Source organism: Eleutherodactylus coqui, chromosome 10 (genome assembly GCF_035609145.1).
Source record: "Eleutherodactylus coqui strain aEleCoq1 chromosome 10, aEleCoq1.hap1, whole genome shotgun sequence".
NCBI lineage: Eukaryota > Metazoa > Chordata > Amphibia > Anura > Eleutherodactylidae > Eleutherodactylus > Eleutherodactylus coqui.
The window spans coordinates 104,716,544-104,735,862 of record NC_089846.1 but is presented as its reverse complement, the minus strand read 5'-3'; the positions used below and the strand labels follow the sequence as shown (position 1 = coordinate 104,735,862).

General features: G+C 50.4%; 1 protein-coding gene across 1 annotated transcript in view; it reads right to left on the bottom strand.

The window, feature by feature from the left end:
- Window positions 1–18,118, bottom strand: part of TMEM255A (transmembrane protein 255A) — a 50,738-nt gene extending 32,620 nt beyond the window's left edge. Inside the window, exon 1 of the mRNA XM_066581686.1 lies at window positions 17,865–18,118. Within this exon, the coding sequence (XP_066437783.1) occupies window positions 17,865–17,919 (55 nt within the window). The 5' untranslated portion in view covers window positions 17,920–18,118. The remainder of the gene's footprint in view (window positions 1–17,864) is intronic.
- Between the last annotated feature and the right edge of the window lie 1,201 nt (window positions 18,119–19,319).

Genomic DNA, 19,319 nt, shown 5'->3' with positions numbered 1-19,319 from the left:
GCTGGAAGAGGCCGGCTTGTTTTATTGTTTTTCTACATGGACAGCATATTTTTTAAAACTATATAATAATAATAATAATAAATAATAATAATTCGGAAATCTGTTTTAGGCTGGGTTCACACAGGGCGGATTCCCGTTGTAAATCTCGCGGTTTGGCCGCAGCAAAAACCGCGAGATTTCCACCGGGAGAACCGCCGCGGTTTAAGCTGCGGCGGCTTTGAAGCGGCCCGGCCGCTTGCTTTTCCGTTGCGGTCGGCGCTCCATAGAGGAGAGCGCGACCGCGACAAAAATAAATTTTAAAGAAAAAGTAAATCGACATGCTGCATCTTTTGAAACCGCGGCTGCGGCGGCCGCAGCTTCAACCGGATTTACCGCAGCGGATTAGCCGTCCCGTGTGGACGAGATTTCTTATCCACATAAATTCTGCCGAGTTGACCGTTGGTGCTTCGGGGCCCCGACACACATACCGGTGACTGCTAGATCTACGGCTCTCGGTCTTGACTTACGAATACAAAATACTCAAAGTGCTGCTATTTGAAAGCGGCCGCAGTGTAGATAGCAATCAATTAAGTGCGTGGCGGGTATGTTTGAACACGGCATCATTTTGCAGCCATTCCTTAAAAGCAGAAAACAATCTTTTATCCGGTAACGATTATCACAGAAATGCGAGATCAATTAAAGCTCCACTTAAGTGAAAACATCATTGAGCTGTTGATGCGTGCAGTCATGTCGCGCGGATATTTCCAGCTGTCTGGGAGCTTCCTGGCCCCGCCGCCGCCTGGAACATGTATTAGGTTGCAGCAGGTGCGGGAAGCCTCGGCCCGGAGGGGAGTTCAGTTTGCTACAACAACACCGAAAAACAACCTCTATATTTGCATATATGTGATGAGCCGGTTAAATCAGGGTAGGAATATAATTAATATTTACATCCAAAATGACCACTGCTTAATCCTGAAGGTGTCACCGATTGGTAATAGAACAGCGAGGTACCTACAACGGAGGAGCAGGACATCCACTTATTAGTGCATCAGTTACTTAGTAGCAACATTGGTGACCGCTGATCACCGACGCTCTTTCTATGAAGTCGCCCCTTCTCTCTGATGGATGATCCATCACAATGAAAGGACCTTTTGAACCAGGCAGACAGAGGCAGGGGCTACAGATGAGCAGTTTATCGAATTGAGATATAATATATAATTATTATTTAGATTATTATTTTTTTTTTTTAGAAATATGATAACTAGAGAAAAAAAAATCTATTTCGGAAAGAAGGGATCAGGCTGCGCTCCTCAATGTATGTCTCCTGTATATATTTGTGCACACATCCAGGTGGATACCCCTTATGGCAGATACATAGAATGATGTATACACCACTTATCCTTCGACACGATGGCTACTAAGCCTGATAAGGGCTTTACACTCAAAATGTCGCTACTTGTTATGTCACACTAGGCTAATGTAAAATGATGTCACCTAGACAGCACTGCCAACCCTCATTCCTTAAACCGCTTTTACATCGCCGAGAAAAATCACGCAAGACTTGTGCATTGAGAAACACACGAATACGAACCGCATTGTTTGGAATAGATTTATATACATCAAGCGATTTTTGCAAAAAAAAAAAAAAAGACAGATTGTCCCATCTTTTTACGTTCCTCGGAACACACCGCCCATTGATTTCAATTGAACCTTTAATGTCTCGTACAGATGGTCCCCTACTTGCGAACAGGTTCCATTCCAGGAACCTGTTCGCAAGTACATTTGCTCGTATGTCCGAACAAATGGTTGTATGGAGGGGATCGCGGGTGGATCCTGCTCCATACAACGTCGGGTGCTGGCTGTTCTTACAGCGGACACCCGGCGGCAGCAGTTCCGAAGAGCCGCACTGCTTGTCGGAACTGTTAACACTTTAAATACCGCTGACAGCGGTATTTAAAGTATTAACAGTTCCGACGAGCGGCGCGGGGCTCGTTGGAACTGCTGCCGCCGGGTGCTGGCTGTAAGGAACGGCCGGCACCCGACTTCGGGGGGCCCATACAGTGTCCCACGATTGGACGCTGTGTGGTTGCTAGGCAGCCAGGGGCCTTCTGAAAGGCCCCAGGGCTGCCTATGCAGAGTTCCTATAGGCAGCCCTAGGGCCTTTCTGAAGGCCCCCAGCTGCCTAGCAACCACACAGTGTCCCGCGATCTGACCAGGCAGGCTTCCAACAGTGTCCCACTTGATAGAAGCCTGTCCGGTGCCTGCACAGTATGATGTAATGCTATAGCATTACATCATACTGTGCAAGACAGATTTACGAACTTCGCAAGATGCGAACATTCGAACATTCGCAAGTAGGGGACTATCTGTATATGAGGTTTTCCATTTAAATCAATGGGAAACACTTCCAATCCTCTATTGCACATGAAACCCGCGCAACGGGATCGGAATGCCTCACATCAGTGGGTAACTCCCACACTGTCGAGCACAATATTGGCCGGAGTTTCACGGCCAGATACCATGCTCACCTGTGTGTAGGTAGACTTATTCAGAGTTACAAATTATCTTCCTGATGTAAAACCCCTGTAACTCCCATTTAATGGCAGATACAGAAATTTCACATCAATGGAAGCAAACTCAAAAAGTTTTGTTACACAACATCAAAAAGGCTTTCCACATCAGAGGTGTTCAATGTGAACCCCTTTGTCACTGGACACATATCGAGCCTGTAGTCAAGTTCCTGCCATAGTAGCGCATCACGACTGACTGATACAATGGCTGCTATGATGTTCCTCGGAGATCATCCATGGTGGGTGGTAAGGGGAGCATGTAAACTCAACAGTTGGGGTGATGGGTGGAGGAATCAAAGCATAAGGACCAGGAACTAAATAACTATAGTTTACAAGTGACTGATTGCGCACCAGCAAAGATGAAGTGAAAAATGAGCAGAAAGGAAGCGCAACTGCTGGATGCCATGTCAAGCTGTAGCATGCCGGCTGATCAACAGATCCTATGAAGCAGCTTAATGACAAAACGCAAAACAAAAATTTCCCATCTAGAAGGTCTGGGAACAAAATGAAAAACATCAAATCTTGTAGAGCAAAAAAATTATCTTTCAAATAGAGCAAAAATAAAAAAAATGGAGTACATTCCGATTTTTGCCTTTGAAAAAAAAGGTAAAAATTTGCATAAAACTGTTTTTTGCCATTTTTGACTCATTGTATCTTAAGAGCTATGCATCCTTTTGGGTCCATAATGTGAATAATGAGAACCATTTCTATGGAGTACACATTGATAAATTCAGAGCTGAGTTGGATTGCATTGATTAGGAGTTATTACTGCTTAAAATATGAGTTTTATTTTGCGCGATAGAATTTTTCAGCTACTTTGACATGCAATGGTGGCAGAATGATAAGAGTGGCAGTCTGAGGAGCTTAGCTGGATTCAGCACCAAAAGTTCTCCTAGTGTGTGAAGTTTCATTGCTCTAGAGTCATTGGAACTGGCTTGGCAATGGATTGAAATCGCCACTTTTTTCAGGTTGCGCGCTGTAATCACATGACAACCCCCTAGATTAAGACCTGTAGCTCATGAACCAAAGCACTTTGAAGCCTAATATTCTGGCTATCTTAGTTTAGGGTCAGGTTCTATCTTTGTGCAAAGTTTCATTGAAATCTGAGATGGTCGACCGGGAGCGTTGGTTGAACTGACATGGAATGACCCAACCCCTATGTCTGCCAGGTGGTGTCGCAGCCAGTCTGACATTTTTCCTACAGCACCCGCTGCAGGAAGAATATAGTACTACAGGACAGCAGAAGGCCCACCAAGACGAGAGCCACTCTTACGGAGCTACTTTCCATTCTGGGACATAGTGGGCTCGCTCGTAGGATATTCATATATACTAGCAAGTTCCACTTGTCTCATGAAGTCAACCCCCATTTATATGCCCTATTAAAAGCATATAGATGTCATAGAGGAAGACCCCTTGAGACCCACGGTGGCCATGTAACACTACAGTTTCTCTGCAGTGGCTGCAGCGTCATCTGGCAATGTTAGCTGGAAGTGTTTGAAGCCAAATCCACACCGACTGTCTCATGCAATATGAGAGTATCCTAAATGTATAGTATGTCGAAAAGGTCTGATTGCAGCCAACTGCCTAATTAGTAGAAAAGTAATACTTTATGTAAATGGCATGTGAGAAAATGGAAAAAAAAATGGGCTTTTCTAGATGATCTATATTTCTCACCACCCTATCCTCCAATATTCTTGAGACATTCCCCATCGTAGAGAGACTCCAAGAGGAGCCCATTGTATCCGTCTGACCTTTCATCCAAGTGAGATGTCATTTGTCTCTTTGTAGTGTGATAATTACATAAATATGGAGCAGCTTAATCCCCCTGGAATGAACTCGGGCATTTCATCTACAATTTCATGCCTGATGCGTTTCCTATCATCTATTCCCTCCAAGAATGACAGCACAATCATCAGTACTGACGAAAGCCTCTACAAGACGGAGCGCAGCATAAAGACACCGAAGGATCAGACTGTCAAAGAGGTCTAAACTTACCATATATTGATAAATGGCCGAATTAATTTGACATGAAAGTATTTAAAAGGAGTTTTTCAGGACTTAATTAAAAAAAAAACTAAAAAAAAAAACAAAAAAAAAACATTTTTATACCATTCCTGCCCATTAAGATTTTTGGAAAGGTCTCCGATAACTCCTTCCTCATTTAATTATGAAATGTGAAAAAAATTGCATGTGGAGCTCCTATTATACTGTACGACATACTAGATGGTCAAATGGTTCAAGGTTTTTAATGGAAACCTAATTAACCATTTAATACATACCATGCAATAATAGTGTGTGTGCGCGTGTTTCCATAGTGTTTAACCTCTTAGTGATGCGGCTCATTTTGGACCTAAAGATACTATGGTGGTTCTGACAATACATTGCATTACCTCTGTACTGCAATGCATGATCGCTTATCATAGCAATCACAGGCCAAAGCAGACCTGTATGCCACTGTCTGGTGTTCAGTTATCATGGCAACATATCAGCCCACCCCGATTACATGGCGGAGGGCTGATGACATCACAGGAGGGAGTGCCCTCCCTCTGTGAACCTTTTACATTCCACGATGAACATTTGTCACAGCTTGTAAGGGGGTTAGCGTTCTCATATAGATGAGACTAGAGGCTTGTGTTCTCAACATATATTCCATATGTGGCCAGTGGATCCGGAGAAGACATGGGACAATGATCACATTAAATATTCATTCACAGCAAATGTAAGGGTATAAGCAAACAATGCACCTCAAATTTTCCCTTGTAGACTATTTAGGTATCCCTTCTTTTAAATGGTTTATACCAAGATTATTTAAAAAAAAAAAAATATCCATCTATATATCTTACCCCCTATCCACAGGATGGGGATAAGTGTCTAAATGGCAGAGGACCCCAAAGATTAGGTGCATTGAGGTCGTCCCTTGGGCATTAGTGTATCTTGACGCCACCAGGAAGAACTGGTGGAGTCAAGATTGACAGGGGGTGGGGTAACGCCCCCTGTACATGATTGGCTGCAGAGCTTGATGGGCTGCAGGTCCTGGCAGCCCACTAAACGCCAACAGCAGCTGCAGTGATTTCTGAGAGGGATGGAGGGTTAGGATGAGGGCAAAGTGTAATAGTAAGCTTTATAGATATAATATAAGGCTAACTGTTACACGTACCCCTCACCCTAACCCTCCATCCCTGCCACAAATTGTCGGATGGTGCTTTACCTATGCCTCAGAGCTGACAGCCCCCCTCCCTATCCAGCACAGTCTAGTCCAGCGGCTGCTCCCCCTGCGGTCAAAGCAGCCAGGAGCGCTGTCACTGTTGTCACAGCTGCTCTGCCCTGCTCCCGCAGCACGGCCAGAGTACTCTTCAGCTGCGGCTCCCCCTGGTAGCTACTTTGAGGTGGTCGTGGAACGCGCTGTGCCGCCGACGCTTCCTCAGTGTCAGTCAGCAATGCAGAGTGCAGGGAGGGAGGCGAGAAAGGTGCTATGCGGCCGCCGCTCCCTCAATGTCCATCGCCACAGGCCAGTACAGCCAGGTCGGTGGGGAAAGGTGTGTGCCGCTGCTCCGTTACTCTCCCGCACCGCTCACAGTCCACAGCCACAGAGCAGTAGAGGCAGGACGCGGGCGACAACTATCTTGCGCCACCGCAGCCGAGTGCAGGTAGCCCGGCAGGGAAAGTGCTGTACCGCCAAAGTTCCCTCGCCTGGTAAGCACACTTTACTGAATTACAGGACCAGAGAGGGGGGAGTGGCCGAGCTGTCAACCTGAGTGTATCTTGTCACCACCCACACTTCTGGTGGCGTCAAGATACACTAATACTGGTCCCTTGTCCCCCTGCTGCTGCATTCATCTCCATGGGATTGCCAGAGATAGTGGAGTACAATCTACTATTTCCAGGAGTCCCACGGAGATGAATGCAGCAACGCCACTGCATCCATGCAGGGGAAAAAAAGGGACCTTCATTTTGATGACAGGTGGGGGGGGGGGGGGGTCCCAGCAGTCACATTGTTGATCAGACACTTATTCCCTAACCTGTGAAGAGAGGATAGGTTAGAGTTTTGGAGCCACCTCTTAAACTTCTTATTGACGCGGCCTGATTTAACAATAAAAACGCAGTGATGCTACAAATTGTGTATTTTTTATTTTTTTTAAACACATAATGTTTACATTTTTTATGTTCCTGTAGGGGACTTGAACCATAAAAGCTCTGATTGCTATGATAAGGCACATTTAGACGGGGCAAATGTTGGGCAAACGATACCAAACACTCGCCCCCGCATACTCGCTCTTATGCTGTTGCACGGGAGCTAGTATCGCTGGCTCGCTAACATAGCGGCCAGCAGGGGGGTGGGAAGGCTGAGGGAGATTTCACTCCTCGCACTCCCCCGCCGGTCTCCACTGACTTAATCTAGCGGCCGTTCAGTACTGAATGGTTGCTGCCTTCACTAAGCGATCAGCTCATCGTCCATCGTTTATGCAGCATGGACAATGAGCTGATTGCTGATCTTCAGTGTAAATACCAGACGTTCAGTACTGAACGGACGCTAGGTTGAGTCAATGGAGAGGGGTGGGGGAGCGCGAGGAGTGAAATCTCCTGCAGCCGCCTCGCTGTGACCCAGCGATACTAGCTCCCATGCAGGTGCACGAGATCAAGTATGTGCGGGGACGAGTGTAGGGCATCGTTTGGGCCTATACACTGGTCAACACCGAACTTGTTACTGACTTAAAAAGGTCCTAATCTGTAGTATCTTGGTGCGCTGAACACAAATATGACCATGACAATTTTTTATTAGCTCTCGTTTTGAAGATATTTGATATAGTTCATCTTCTGTGTTTCACCATGTAAATTAATTCAGTAGGACTGCAAAAATCATCCTTAGACCACCTGTCCACGGGCGTTGCCGCCCAGGAGCAGGAACGGCCGCCAAATCTCTGCCGTTCAGCCCTACCTGACAGATTGTCTGACCGCAATGATTCTCTGTTTGTGGACAGTGTGCCGGCGCTTTCCATAGCGGTCCTATGGAAAGCCTCAGAGCGTGATTCGCTGGCAGTTTACCGCCGGTGAAATCACGCCCGTGTACAGGCACCGTTACAGTTTGAGCCAGACAGCAGCCGTGTGCTTACAGGACCTGTGATGTCACCATCATGTGATCAGTCACTGCTTCTGAGCTCGTTACCTCACACCTAACCCCAACATAACCAGTTCACCATGTTAACTCCCACAGGACCGGTGTACATATCTACACCTAATCACTAATGTACTCTATAAAGCCCAGTCAGAAAGGTTGAGCATGTGAAATATTTCAGACTTCGTGGGATATAGTTTAAGCTACCGTTACATAAAACTGATATTTTATCCATTTAGTTACAATACAGAACACTAAGGCCTCCCTCACACAGGCGTTTGCAGAAATGCAGCATTTTTCAACACTGCGTTTTCTGCAGTTTCAGCAGCGTTGTTATGCATTTTTTTTTACAACGTTTTGGCTGCGTTTTCAGCTCAGCTGCAGGAAAAAAAAAAATCTATACTCACCTAGCTGACGTTGTCGGAGTCCTTGCCGCTGTTCTGCGGAGCTAACGGCACTTGCCATCGCCGACAGAGGATCGTTTGCTAGTGACGGGGTTGGAAGAGATTGCTCCGATTGGCTGAGCCCACTGAGTGTCAGCAGGCTCAGCCAAGCACAGCCAGCGCTGGATGCACCAATCACAGTCATTCATGGAATGGTTTTGATTGGTGCATCAAGTGCCGTCTCCGATTGGTGGGGTCGGCACTCCTGAACCAATCAGAGCAATCTCTCGCTGTGAGGTGGGCATTTCAATCCCAGTCACTAGCAATAGATGCTTTGTTGGCTTGATAAATACCCGGTAGCTTGCCCGGAGCTCCGGAGAACAGCGCTAGCTGGGTATTTTTGTTAATTTTTTTTAGTTAGTGCAGCTAGTGCATGCGTTTAGCGCTGCCAAAAACGTGATAGCATGTTGTGCCAAGTTTTCAGAAGCTCCGAAACCGCTGCCTATTCATTTCAATTCGCGACGCAGCACTAAAAACGGCAAAAGATAGAACAAGTATCGCTGTCAAAGCTACGCTTTGACACTTGTGTTAACAGCCTCATTGAAATGAATGGGACCGCTGTACAATGTTTAGCGCAGCGCTGAAAAGGCAGCACTAAACGCTGTACAAAAACATCTGTGTGAGGGAGGCCTAATGCCTCGAAAGTGCGTTAATACCGTTGACAATTTTTGCCATATTTGCGGGGAAGGGACATTTGCCAACCAGAAGAAAAAGAATCACTTTTCAAGTGAAGAAGGCATATCACCTTTACTTCGGATTCAAGATTGGTGACCAAGACAAGCCTTGGGCCCCGCATACATGCTGTGCTACACGTACAACACAGCTTTCACAGTGGTTGAATGGCAAAAGACCATCAATGGTGTTTGGGGTTCCCATGCTGTGGAGAGAGCCAAGCAACCACACAAATGACTGTTACTTCTGCTTGGTTCCTCGTCTTTCTGGTGGGATAACAAAGCAAAAGAAGTCGAGAATACTCGATCCCAACATTCCGTCTACATTGAGACCAGTTCCATGGGATATGCAAAACACATGGGTTTCTTATGTGAGTGGAATAGCCGAGCAAGGGAATCGCACTACCGTATTTCCCCCAAACTAAGACACTGTCTTCTATTAATTTTTGCGCAAAATGAGGCAGGGTCTTATTTTCAGGCGGGAAGGGGGTGGGGGCTTAATACCTACCTAGCAGGTGCCGTTCAGATCTCCAGCAATCTTCTGTGTAGTCCTCAATGCCGACAGAGCATCTTTTGCTGCAGATTGGGTTCGAATACGCCGCCTCCAGCAAAAGATTGCTGTGACTGGATGAGGCGGTATTCTTGAACCAATCAGAACTGGCGCACGATGAACCAATGAAAGCCATTCAATGGTAGGGCTTATCATTGGTGAAACACAGTACTTGTGCAAGGAATGGACTCACAGACAAAGTGTTGCAGTTGGTGAGAAGAATATCCAGCACCCAGCTCTGGTCGAGGCTCACAAAATCCTGCTACCACCGCTTCACATCAAACTAGGTTTGATGAAGAACTTCATGAAAGCCATGGACCGGACGTTGCCAGCTTTCCAATACCTTCATGAAAAATTCCCTCGACTCAACGGGGAAAAAATTAAAAAGGGAGTTTGTGTGTCCTCAGATTCGAGAGCTCTTCAAAGGTGACCGGTTCAACAACTTGCTGCAAGGGGATATGAAACAAGCATGGAATGCTTTTCGCCTATGGTCTACAAACTTTCTCCAGAATGTTAGGGCAGAAAACTACAAGGAACAAGACATGCTGATGCAGTATCAGAGACCTGTCTGCAATAGGTCTCTAAAGATCCACTTCCTTCATTCCCATCTGAATTTCTTTCCAGACAACGGTGGTATGGTTAGTGATGAACATGGCGAACGCTTTCATCAAGATATCGCAACAATGGTACAAAGACACCAGGGAAAATGGTCCACTACCACGCTGGCCGACTACCGCCAGACGCGCCACTACCACGCTGGCCGACTACCGCCGGACGCGCCACTACCACGCTGGCCGACTACCGCCGGACGCGCCACTACCACGCTGGCCGACTACCGCCGGACGCGCCACTACCACGCTGGCCGACTACCGCCGGACGCGCCACTACCACGCTGGCCGACTACCGCCGGACGCGCCACTACCACGCTGGCCGACTACCGCCGGACGCGCCACTACCACGCTGGCCGACTACCGCCGGACGCGCCACTACCACGCTGGCCGACTACCGCCGGAAGCGCCACTACCACGCTGGCCGACTACCGCCGGAAGCGCCACTACCACGCTGGCCGACTACCGCCGGACGCGCCACTACCACGCTGGCCTACTACCGCCGGACACGCCACTACCACGCTGGCCGACTACCGCCGGACACGCCACTACCACGCTGGCCGACTGCCGCCGGACACGCCACTACCACGCTGGCTGACTGCCGCCAGACACTCCACTACCATGCTGGCCGACTACTGGTGGACACGCCACAGAGATGCTCCCGAACAGCTGTACAAGAGACAGGCAAAGAAATCTAAGACATAGTCTATGGCTTGACTTGTTACAGGTATTAACCAGATGCCCATTGCTATTGGCATGCATTTTGTGATGAAAACAATTATTGCAGGCTGCAAAAAAAAAAAAAGATGGATAAGAAACGACTAATTTTATTTCAGTAACATGACTTTAGTAAAAATGTGTTGACCTGTATAATGCATTGCAGTTTCCTATGTGAGCCCTTTACATGACGAGATGAGATCGCAACATGTAAGGGGTTAAAAGTGAGGATCGCTGTTCTCACCGTTCCAGAGGGAGGCCAGCTGACAATCACAGTCGGCTCCTGCTCAGAAGTGAGCCCGCACCACCCACAGGACGCAAGTTTACGTCCTATTGCGTCAACTACCACCCTGCTAGGGCGTAAACTTACCAAATGCTGGGTTTCTTGCATCGAGAAGCTTTCGTTGGTGCGCATTTGTGGGTCTTTTCGATTTTAGTTTTCTCTTTAGCAAGTAAAGAGCATGCTCCGTCAGACTGAAGTCAGTGACCAACAAAGTCATTGAGGAGTATTACACTTTTTTAGTGCACACAAAATTTGCGCATACAATACGCAGAGCTTAAAACCCAATGATGTCAATAGGATCGTTCACATAAGTGTATTCTTTCTGTGCATTTCGGATGCGCAAAAACATGCAGGCTGTACTACCTTCCCCCAAAGATCCCCATAGACGTCAATGGGGATCCACAACTATGCGCACAATATGCAAAGATATGCGCGAAACACTGCGAAATGCGATTTAAATGGCTATTTAATCTGAGCAGGTTTGTCTGCCGCGGTCACAAGTAGTACAGTAAAATATGCCAAAGTCCGCAAAGAAAAAGCCTTGTTCATAGTGCAAACACGTTACGTTGAGGCATGCGCAATTGTCCATGTGAAGGGGCCCTAAGCCAATCGGTGCGTCTGTTTGCTGTTCTATTTTGCGCATGTATTACATACAATGAATATTTGCAAGAGTGATGTGTACCTTCACTGACTCCCTGCCCCGCCTACCTGGCGGTGAAGTTGCGCTCGCGTGAGCCCGGCCGTACCAGTGGTTTGCATCTACTGATAAACCTGCTGTATCTATGAATGCGTCTCTTGATACTTTGTTTTGTAACTGAGAATGAAAATAAAAAGAAACCGAACATCTGTGTCGGGACGTCCGGCCGGAGGCTCCATCACAGATGTAGCCGAAAGTACCAAAGGAAAAAGCAAGGCATTCAGGGCTTTCTCTTCCATCCAAAGACCGGGCAGCTAGGTGGACCCCATTATATTTAATGGCGTCCGCCTGGTGCGGTTCCATCCAGAGACAGAACTGTTCAGCTGGTGAGATTCCCCTTTACTGCTCCCCGAACAGATCAGAAAAGCGGAATCAGAGCATTGCTTTCTGGATGCAGGGCTTGAATGCTCCGCCTCCAAAAAGCTAATGCTCTGATTGGCTAACTCAGTGCGGCGTCAGCCAATGAAAGCCAGCGCTGCATTAACCACGGCGCAGCGCAAGGTCATTGAATGGCTGCGATTGGTCAACCCAGAGCCGGCTTTCATTGGGTAACTCAGCGCGGCGTCAGTCAATCAGGGCATTAGCTTTCTGAAGGTGGGGCATTCAAACCCCACCTCCAGAAAGCAATGATCTGTCGGCGTAGAGGAGGGAGTGACCGTCTGCAGCAGCGCCGCGGGAGGAGAGTATAATTTTTTTTTTCTACAGCGTATTCCCGGCGTAAAAGACGACCCCAGACTTTGGAGAAGACTTTATCAAGTTAAAAAGTAGTCTTATACGCCGGAAAATACAGTAATTTTTTTTAATTATTCTCTGCCGCCATCATCTGACTGCCATAACTTGCTGATATTTTTCCATCGACATAGTGTAGAGATGGGGTTACCACTAGGGGCGCCGGTGTCCAGGTGAAGCGGAACGTTCGTCCTGGAGTTGCGGGGTCCGGCCTGGCGGACATTGCGGGGTTCCCCCGCTCTGGTGGTTGGTCGCGGCGGTCGGCGTCACGCCCCGTGTTGTGCGCGGGCACACCTGTCCGCTGGTCAGCCGCACAGAGCTCTGGCCAGTGCATGCCTCCGGGGGAGGCGACCTTGTGATTCACTCTGGTTTCATGTGACTTCTCCCCACCCCTCTGGGCGGGGAGTTCTGCTTATATACCTGGCTGGGCCAGACACTGGTTGCCACTGTTTGGTTCTGACTCCGTCTGCCTACACCCGCATTATTGACCTGACAACTTGTGTTCTGACTTTGGCTTCTACTCTGACTCTGTTTTTGGTTTGTCCTCCGGTACTGCGCACGCGCCTTTCTGGTTTGACCTGACCTGTTTCCTGACTTCTCTCTAGTTGCTTAGTGGTTCATGTCTTGTCGGCTACGCGGTACTCACCTGCCGGGCTCCCTGTCCCTCTTTTGTTGGGGTCCCTGTCCCTAGTGCAGCACAAGGACCGTCACCCCGTTGTCACCCTGGGGCCTAGACAGGGGGGCAAGTAGGTAGGGACACGGGAGAGGGCTGGCGTAGGGACCCCCTATCCACCTGCCCGGCCAGCCATAACACGTAGCTGTGCGAGGGCTCATTTTGAGTGGGATGTCCTGTAGTTTCCGTTACTACTAGTTTGGAGAACCTACAACTTTTTGATCGCTTTTTAAATGTTTTCTTAGATCAGACTTTTACGGACGCAGCAATACCATATATGCGTTTTTGTCTTATTTAGATTTTATTATAAATATGGCAAAAAGGTTGTTTTTTTTTACTTTTATTACTTTTTCTTTTATTTAAGAATTAGTAAAAAAAAAATTTTTTAAACTTTTTAGAAAAAAAGAGGGGATAACAACTTGCGATGCTTTGATCACTCCTGCAGGATGACAGGCAATCTATGAATCCACACCACAGGCATGGCTTGATAGGCAATCTGTTATGGCAGCCCTGAGGCCTTTCAGAAGGCCCCCCCGACTGCCATGGCAACTGTACAGCAACCCATGATCTTATCGCAGAGGGCAGTGCAGAACCCTTGAACATCGATTGGGGCAATTAAAGGGGTTCAGTGCTCCGATGAGCGGTGAGGCTCATCAGAGCTGTTGCGGCCGGTTGTCAGCTGAAAGAAACAGCCGGCCCACACATTGTATGGAACGGGATCAACCCACGACCCCCTCTATGCACATCCCAAACCTGCAGCACACAACTGTATGCCCTGTAGCATTGAGGGGGTTAAAGTATATAGTTATTCAAAAGAGAGTGAATCACAGATCCCATTGCAAACAAAGTTTCGCAAGACTAAATCTGCTTAAGACAACTTTGCCTTTTAACTAAAGACACTGAAGATAAACCGGTATTCGTTCAAACAATTCAAGATGTATTCCAGTCGTCTTTCACGCAGCTTCTAGCGATTTGCACATGCATTCTGCCGCGATTTCGAGCAGCATTTTTGAATTGGTTGATTGGTTGCCATTTCTTATCCTGCTGAGGTAAAATGAAAGCTGCGCTGTGATTGGTTGCTCTATGGGCAACACAGATTTTCTTGTGGACAGCTTTCATAAGAGTGTGCGCTCAGCTCATTTTTGTGGCCCCCTTTGTCTATTCCAGGACTGATAGTCATAAAATCTTTTTGAAAGCCCACTTTTCAATAACCAATCCCAGTGCTTATAGCGCCGTGCGGGTATATCACCTAGCAGTAAATATAGAAAAATCATACTTTACGTACCAGTGCGGTGCACTTCTTTCTCTCCCATAGGGAATAATGCGCAATTCTTCAACTGAATCACCCAAAATTAGCACATGTAGTTTCTCAATCTCGGTGCGATTATTTTCCCCATGCGAGTTCTACCCATTTCGCAATCGAATGGAACTCGCGCCTTAAAAATCGTTCATGTGAATGCACCCTAGGGCTAGTCTCACACGGGCGAGGGTGATATCGGGCCACAATTCACTGACGGATATCACATATTCCACCACGTGAAAACAGCCTCGCATCACTGCGGGGAATCCCTTCATACCCACGGGATTCCCCAGCTGGGACAGAGTTCTCCCATTGCCCTCAATGGGCCCAGCGCTGCTGCCAGCCCCATTGAAAGCAATGTGTGATATCGCAAAAAAGATGCCGCGATTTTTTTCTCTCGCAACATCACGAGTGAAAACATCGCAGGGAGGCTCTAGTATCCTGTTGTACCACCTCTAGCTTGGATACAAGATGGGATACTGGCAGGCATGGAGGCTCTAGTACCCTATTGTACCGCCTCTAGCTTGAATACAACATGTGATACGGATGGGCATGGAGGCTCTAGTACCCTGCTGTACCACCTCTAGCTTGAATACAAAATGTGATACGGATGGGCATGGAGGCTCCAGTACCCTGTTGTACCACCTCTAGCTTGGATACAAGATGTGATACGGGATGGCATGGAGGCTCTAGTACCCTGCTATACCACCTCTAGCTTGGATACAAGATGTGATATGGGCGTGCATGGAGGCCCTAGCACCCTGTTGTACCACCTCTAGCTTGGGGGGAAGGGGTTCAATATTACCACTGGGACTGCTGGGGGGGGGGGGGGGGTCACTATTACCACTGGGACTGCTGTGGGGGGGGGGGTCACTATTACCACTGGGACTGCTGTGGGGTGGGGGTGGGGGGGTCACTATTATCACTGGGACTGCTGTGGGGTGGGGGTGGGGGGGTCACTATTACCACTGGGACTGCTGTGGGGTGGGGGGGTCACTATTACTACTGAGACTGCTGTGGGGTGGGGGGTCACTATTACCACTGGGACTGCTGTGGGGTGGGGGGGGGGTCACTATTACCACTGGGACTGCTGTGGGGTAGGGGGGGGGTCACTATTACCACTGGGACTGGTGTGGGGTAGGGGGGGGTCACTATTACCACTGGGACTGGTGTGGGGTAGGGGGGGGGGTCACTATTACCACTGGGACTGCTGTGGGGTAGGGGGGGGTCACTATTACCACTGGGACTGCTGTGGGGTAGGGGGGGGGGTCACTATTACCACTGGGACTGCTGTGGGGTAGGGGGGGGGGTCACTATTACCACTGGGACTGCTGTGGGGTAGGGGGGGGGGTCACTATTACCACTGGGACTGCTGTGGGGTAGGGGGGGGGTCACTATTACCACTGGGACTGCTGTGGGGTAGGGGGGGGGGGTCACTATTACCACTGGGACTGCTGTGGGGCAGGGGGGGGGGGTCACTATTACCACTGGGACTGCTGTGGGGCAGGGGGGGGGGTCACTATTACCACTGGGACTGCTGTGGGGCAGGGGGGGGGGGTCACTATTACCACTGGGACTGCTGTGGGGCAGGGGGGGGGGTCACTATTACCACTGGGACTGCTGTGGGGCAGGGGGGGGGGTCACTATTACCACTGGGACTGCTGTGGGGCAGGGGGGGGGTCACTATTACCACTGGGACTGCTGTGGGGCAGGGGGGGGTCACTATTACCACTGGGACTGCTGTGGGGCAGGGGGGGGGGGGTCACTATTACCACTGGGACTGCTGTGGGGCAGGGGGGAGGGTGTCACTTCTACCACTGGGACTGCTGTGGGGCGGGGGGGGGGGGGGGTCACTATTACCACTGGGACTGCTGTGGGGCAGGGGGGGGGGGGTCACTATTACCACTGGGACTGCTGTGGGGCAGGGGGGAGGGTGTCACTTCTACCACTGGGACTGCTGTGGGGCAGGGGGGGGGGTCACTATTACCACTGGGACTGCTGTGGGGCAGGGGGGGTTAATATTACCACTAGGACTGCTGTGGTGGGGGGGGGGTCACTATTACCGCTGGGGCCACAGTGGGGGAGGGGGGTAGTCACGGCTATCGCTGGGGTATATTTACACATGGTGGAAATGCTGCAGAATGTCCTCAGCGGCAATGTCCGTGGCAAATTCTGTGACATTTCCGCATCGAAAAAGCAGTCAAAATCTGCAGGCTGTCTATTTTGAAGCAGCCCTACCCTTTTTATAATGACGGAGGTTAAGTCATTTGTTGTGATAAGCCCCGCCCCCTGACGTGTTGGCACTTTGCGATAAATAAGTGGGTTTTGGGTTGCAGTTTGGGCACTCTGTCTCTAAAAGGTTCGCTATCACTGCCCTGGATCGTACACATAGACTGGTGAAGTTGGCGTCCCAGATGGTCCCATACATGTTCTATTGGTGATAAATCTGACGACCGGTCAGCCACGGAAGTGTGACAATGTTGTGGGGGCTCCTGTGACCCCCTTGTGTGTGCGGCCGAGCATTATCCTGCTGCCTCTTGGAATCAGAGGAACACATGTGGCTGCAGGATGTCCTGAACATATCGTGAGCTGTCATTGTCCCTCGTACCACTACTAGGGGGGACTGACTGTTGTATGCTATGGCCCCCTAGACCATCACACCAGCAGGGGGCAGTGTGCCGCTCCACAGCAAAGGCAGGATTGAGGCGCTCACACAGCTGTTGTCAGCGCCCAAACTAAACCTGGATCCGTAACTGAAGATGACCGGTTCCACGCCGTAGCATCCAGGTTCATCGTTCAAACAGAAGCAATGGTGGGTGTCAGGCCGGAGGGGGACAATTCATCAATACGACCATCCAGCATCTCCCATCCCAATAATGCGCCCCCCTCTGGTAACAGGTGACATCTCTTCTCTGCGTCGTAGAGGCATCTAGTGGCTAACAAGCTCTACAAGCGGAAGAAGAGGTCACTGCACACAAGGGGCCTCCGAGAGCCTCTTATAGGCCAAGGGGGGGACCACTGCTAGGACCTCCGGTGACAAGACCGTCCATCTAATCACTACAACTCTCATCATTTACATATCTGTCTGAGATGGAACTGCGGGACGAGTTTTGTAGCACAACAACTTCTTCTCGAGGCCGGAATGTTTTTGGTTTTTTTTTACTAAGTGTTTTTCTATATTTCTATGGGTTGTCGGAACAGCAAAACGACATGGAGACGCCGGTGTCCCACCCAACATTTAGGTGGACGGATTTAACACAAATTCACAGAAGAGAATAGATATAGTGCAGATGTGGTGCAAGCCCCTGAAGTGCCCCAACAAGGTGCCCTGCGGACTCTGCACGGAGGAGTGTGATGGCACGTACAGGACTCCTGCACATTACAGGTACACCAGTGCCAGGCATCACAGATGGCACCAGCGCTCACCTGCACACGGACGGGCACCGCTGACGTCACCCTATGTACGACCACCCGTCACCTCCCACAGACACAGGACACGGGGCGCAATGCGCTGTCCGCGGCGGCACTCACCCGTGGAGTCTGCGGCGGGGATCTCAGTGCGCCGGGACGTCTGCTGAGTCAGCATGCTGCGGGGCCGGCCGCCCACCTACCGGGCAGCAACACCACGACGAAGCTTCTGCACACCGCAGAGATGCACCGGGGACTGCTCGGGCATATAGCATCCATAGGGGCTAGAGGGCGACCCGAGCTCCAGCGCCGCAGCCTCAGGCATACTCCATACCAGCGCTGGCCATTATGACAGGTAGAGCAGAGTGGTTTGCAGCAGGTCACATGATCGGGGGGGGGGCGGGACGTACTTCGTATACAGCTCAGTATAGGGGAAGGAAGGGAGAGATGTGAGCGGAGGCGAAGCAGAGAGAGCAGTCCGTGGGAGATGGGGGATACAGCGGGGAGCAGCCAGTGGGAGAGAAGGGGATACAGCGGGGAGCAGTCCGTGGGAGATAGGGGGATACAGCGGGGAGCAGTTCATGGGAGAGAGGGGGATACAGCAGGGAGCAGCCAGTGGGAGAGAGAAGGATACAGCGAGGAGCAGTCCGTGGGAGAGCGGGGGATACAGCGGGGAGCAGTCCGTGGGAGAGAGGGGGATACAGCGGGGAGCAGTCCGCGGGGGATACAGCGGGGAGCAGTCCGTGGGAGAGAGGGGGATACAGCAGGGAGCAGTCCGCGGGAGAGAGGGGGATACAGCAGGGAGCAGCCAGTGGGAGAGAGAAGGATACAGCGAGGAGCAGTCCGTGGGAGAGCGGGGGATACAGCGGGGAGCAGTCCGTGGGAGAGAGGGGGATACAGCGGGGAGCAGTCCGCGGGGGATACAGCGGGGAGCAGTTCGTGGGAGAGAGGGGGATACAGCAGGGAGCAGCCAGTGGGAGAGAGAGAGTGATACAGCGGGAAGCAGTCCGCGGGAGATAGGGGGATACAGCGGGGAGCAGCCAGTGGGAGAGAGGGGGATACAGCGGGGAGCAGCCAGTGGGAGAGAGAAGGATACAGCGGGGAGCAGTCCGTGGGAGAGCGGGGGATACAGCGGGGAGCAGTCCATGGGAGAGAGGGGGATACAGCAGGGAGCAGCCAGTGGGAGAGAGAGAGAGTGATACAGCGGGAAGCAGTCCGCGGGAGATAGGGGGATACAGCGGGGAGCAGTCCGTGGGAGAGAGGGGGATACAGCGGGGAGCAGTCCGTGGGAGAGAAGGGGATACAGCAGGGAGCAGCCAGTGGGAGAGAGAGAGGGATACAGCGGGAAGCAGCCAGTGGGAGAGAGAGAGAGGGATACAGCGGGGAGCAGTCCGTGAGAGAGCGGGAGATACGGCGGGGAGCAGTCCGTGGGAGAGAGGGGGATACAGCAGGGAGCAGTCCGTGGGAGAGGGGGGGTGGATACAATGGGGAGCAGTCCGCGGGAGAGAGAGAGGGATACAATAGGGAGCAGTCCGCGGGAGAGAGTGGGGGATACAGCGGGGAGCAGTCCGCGGGAGA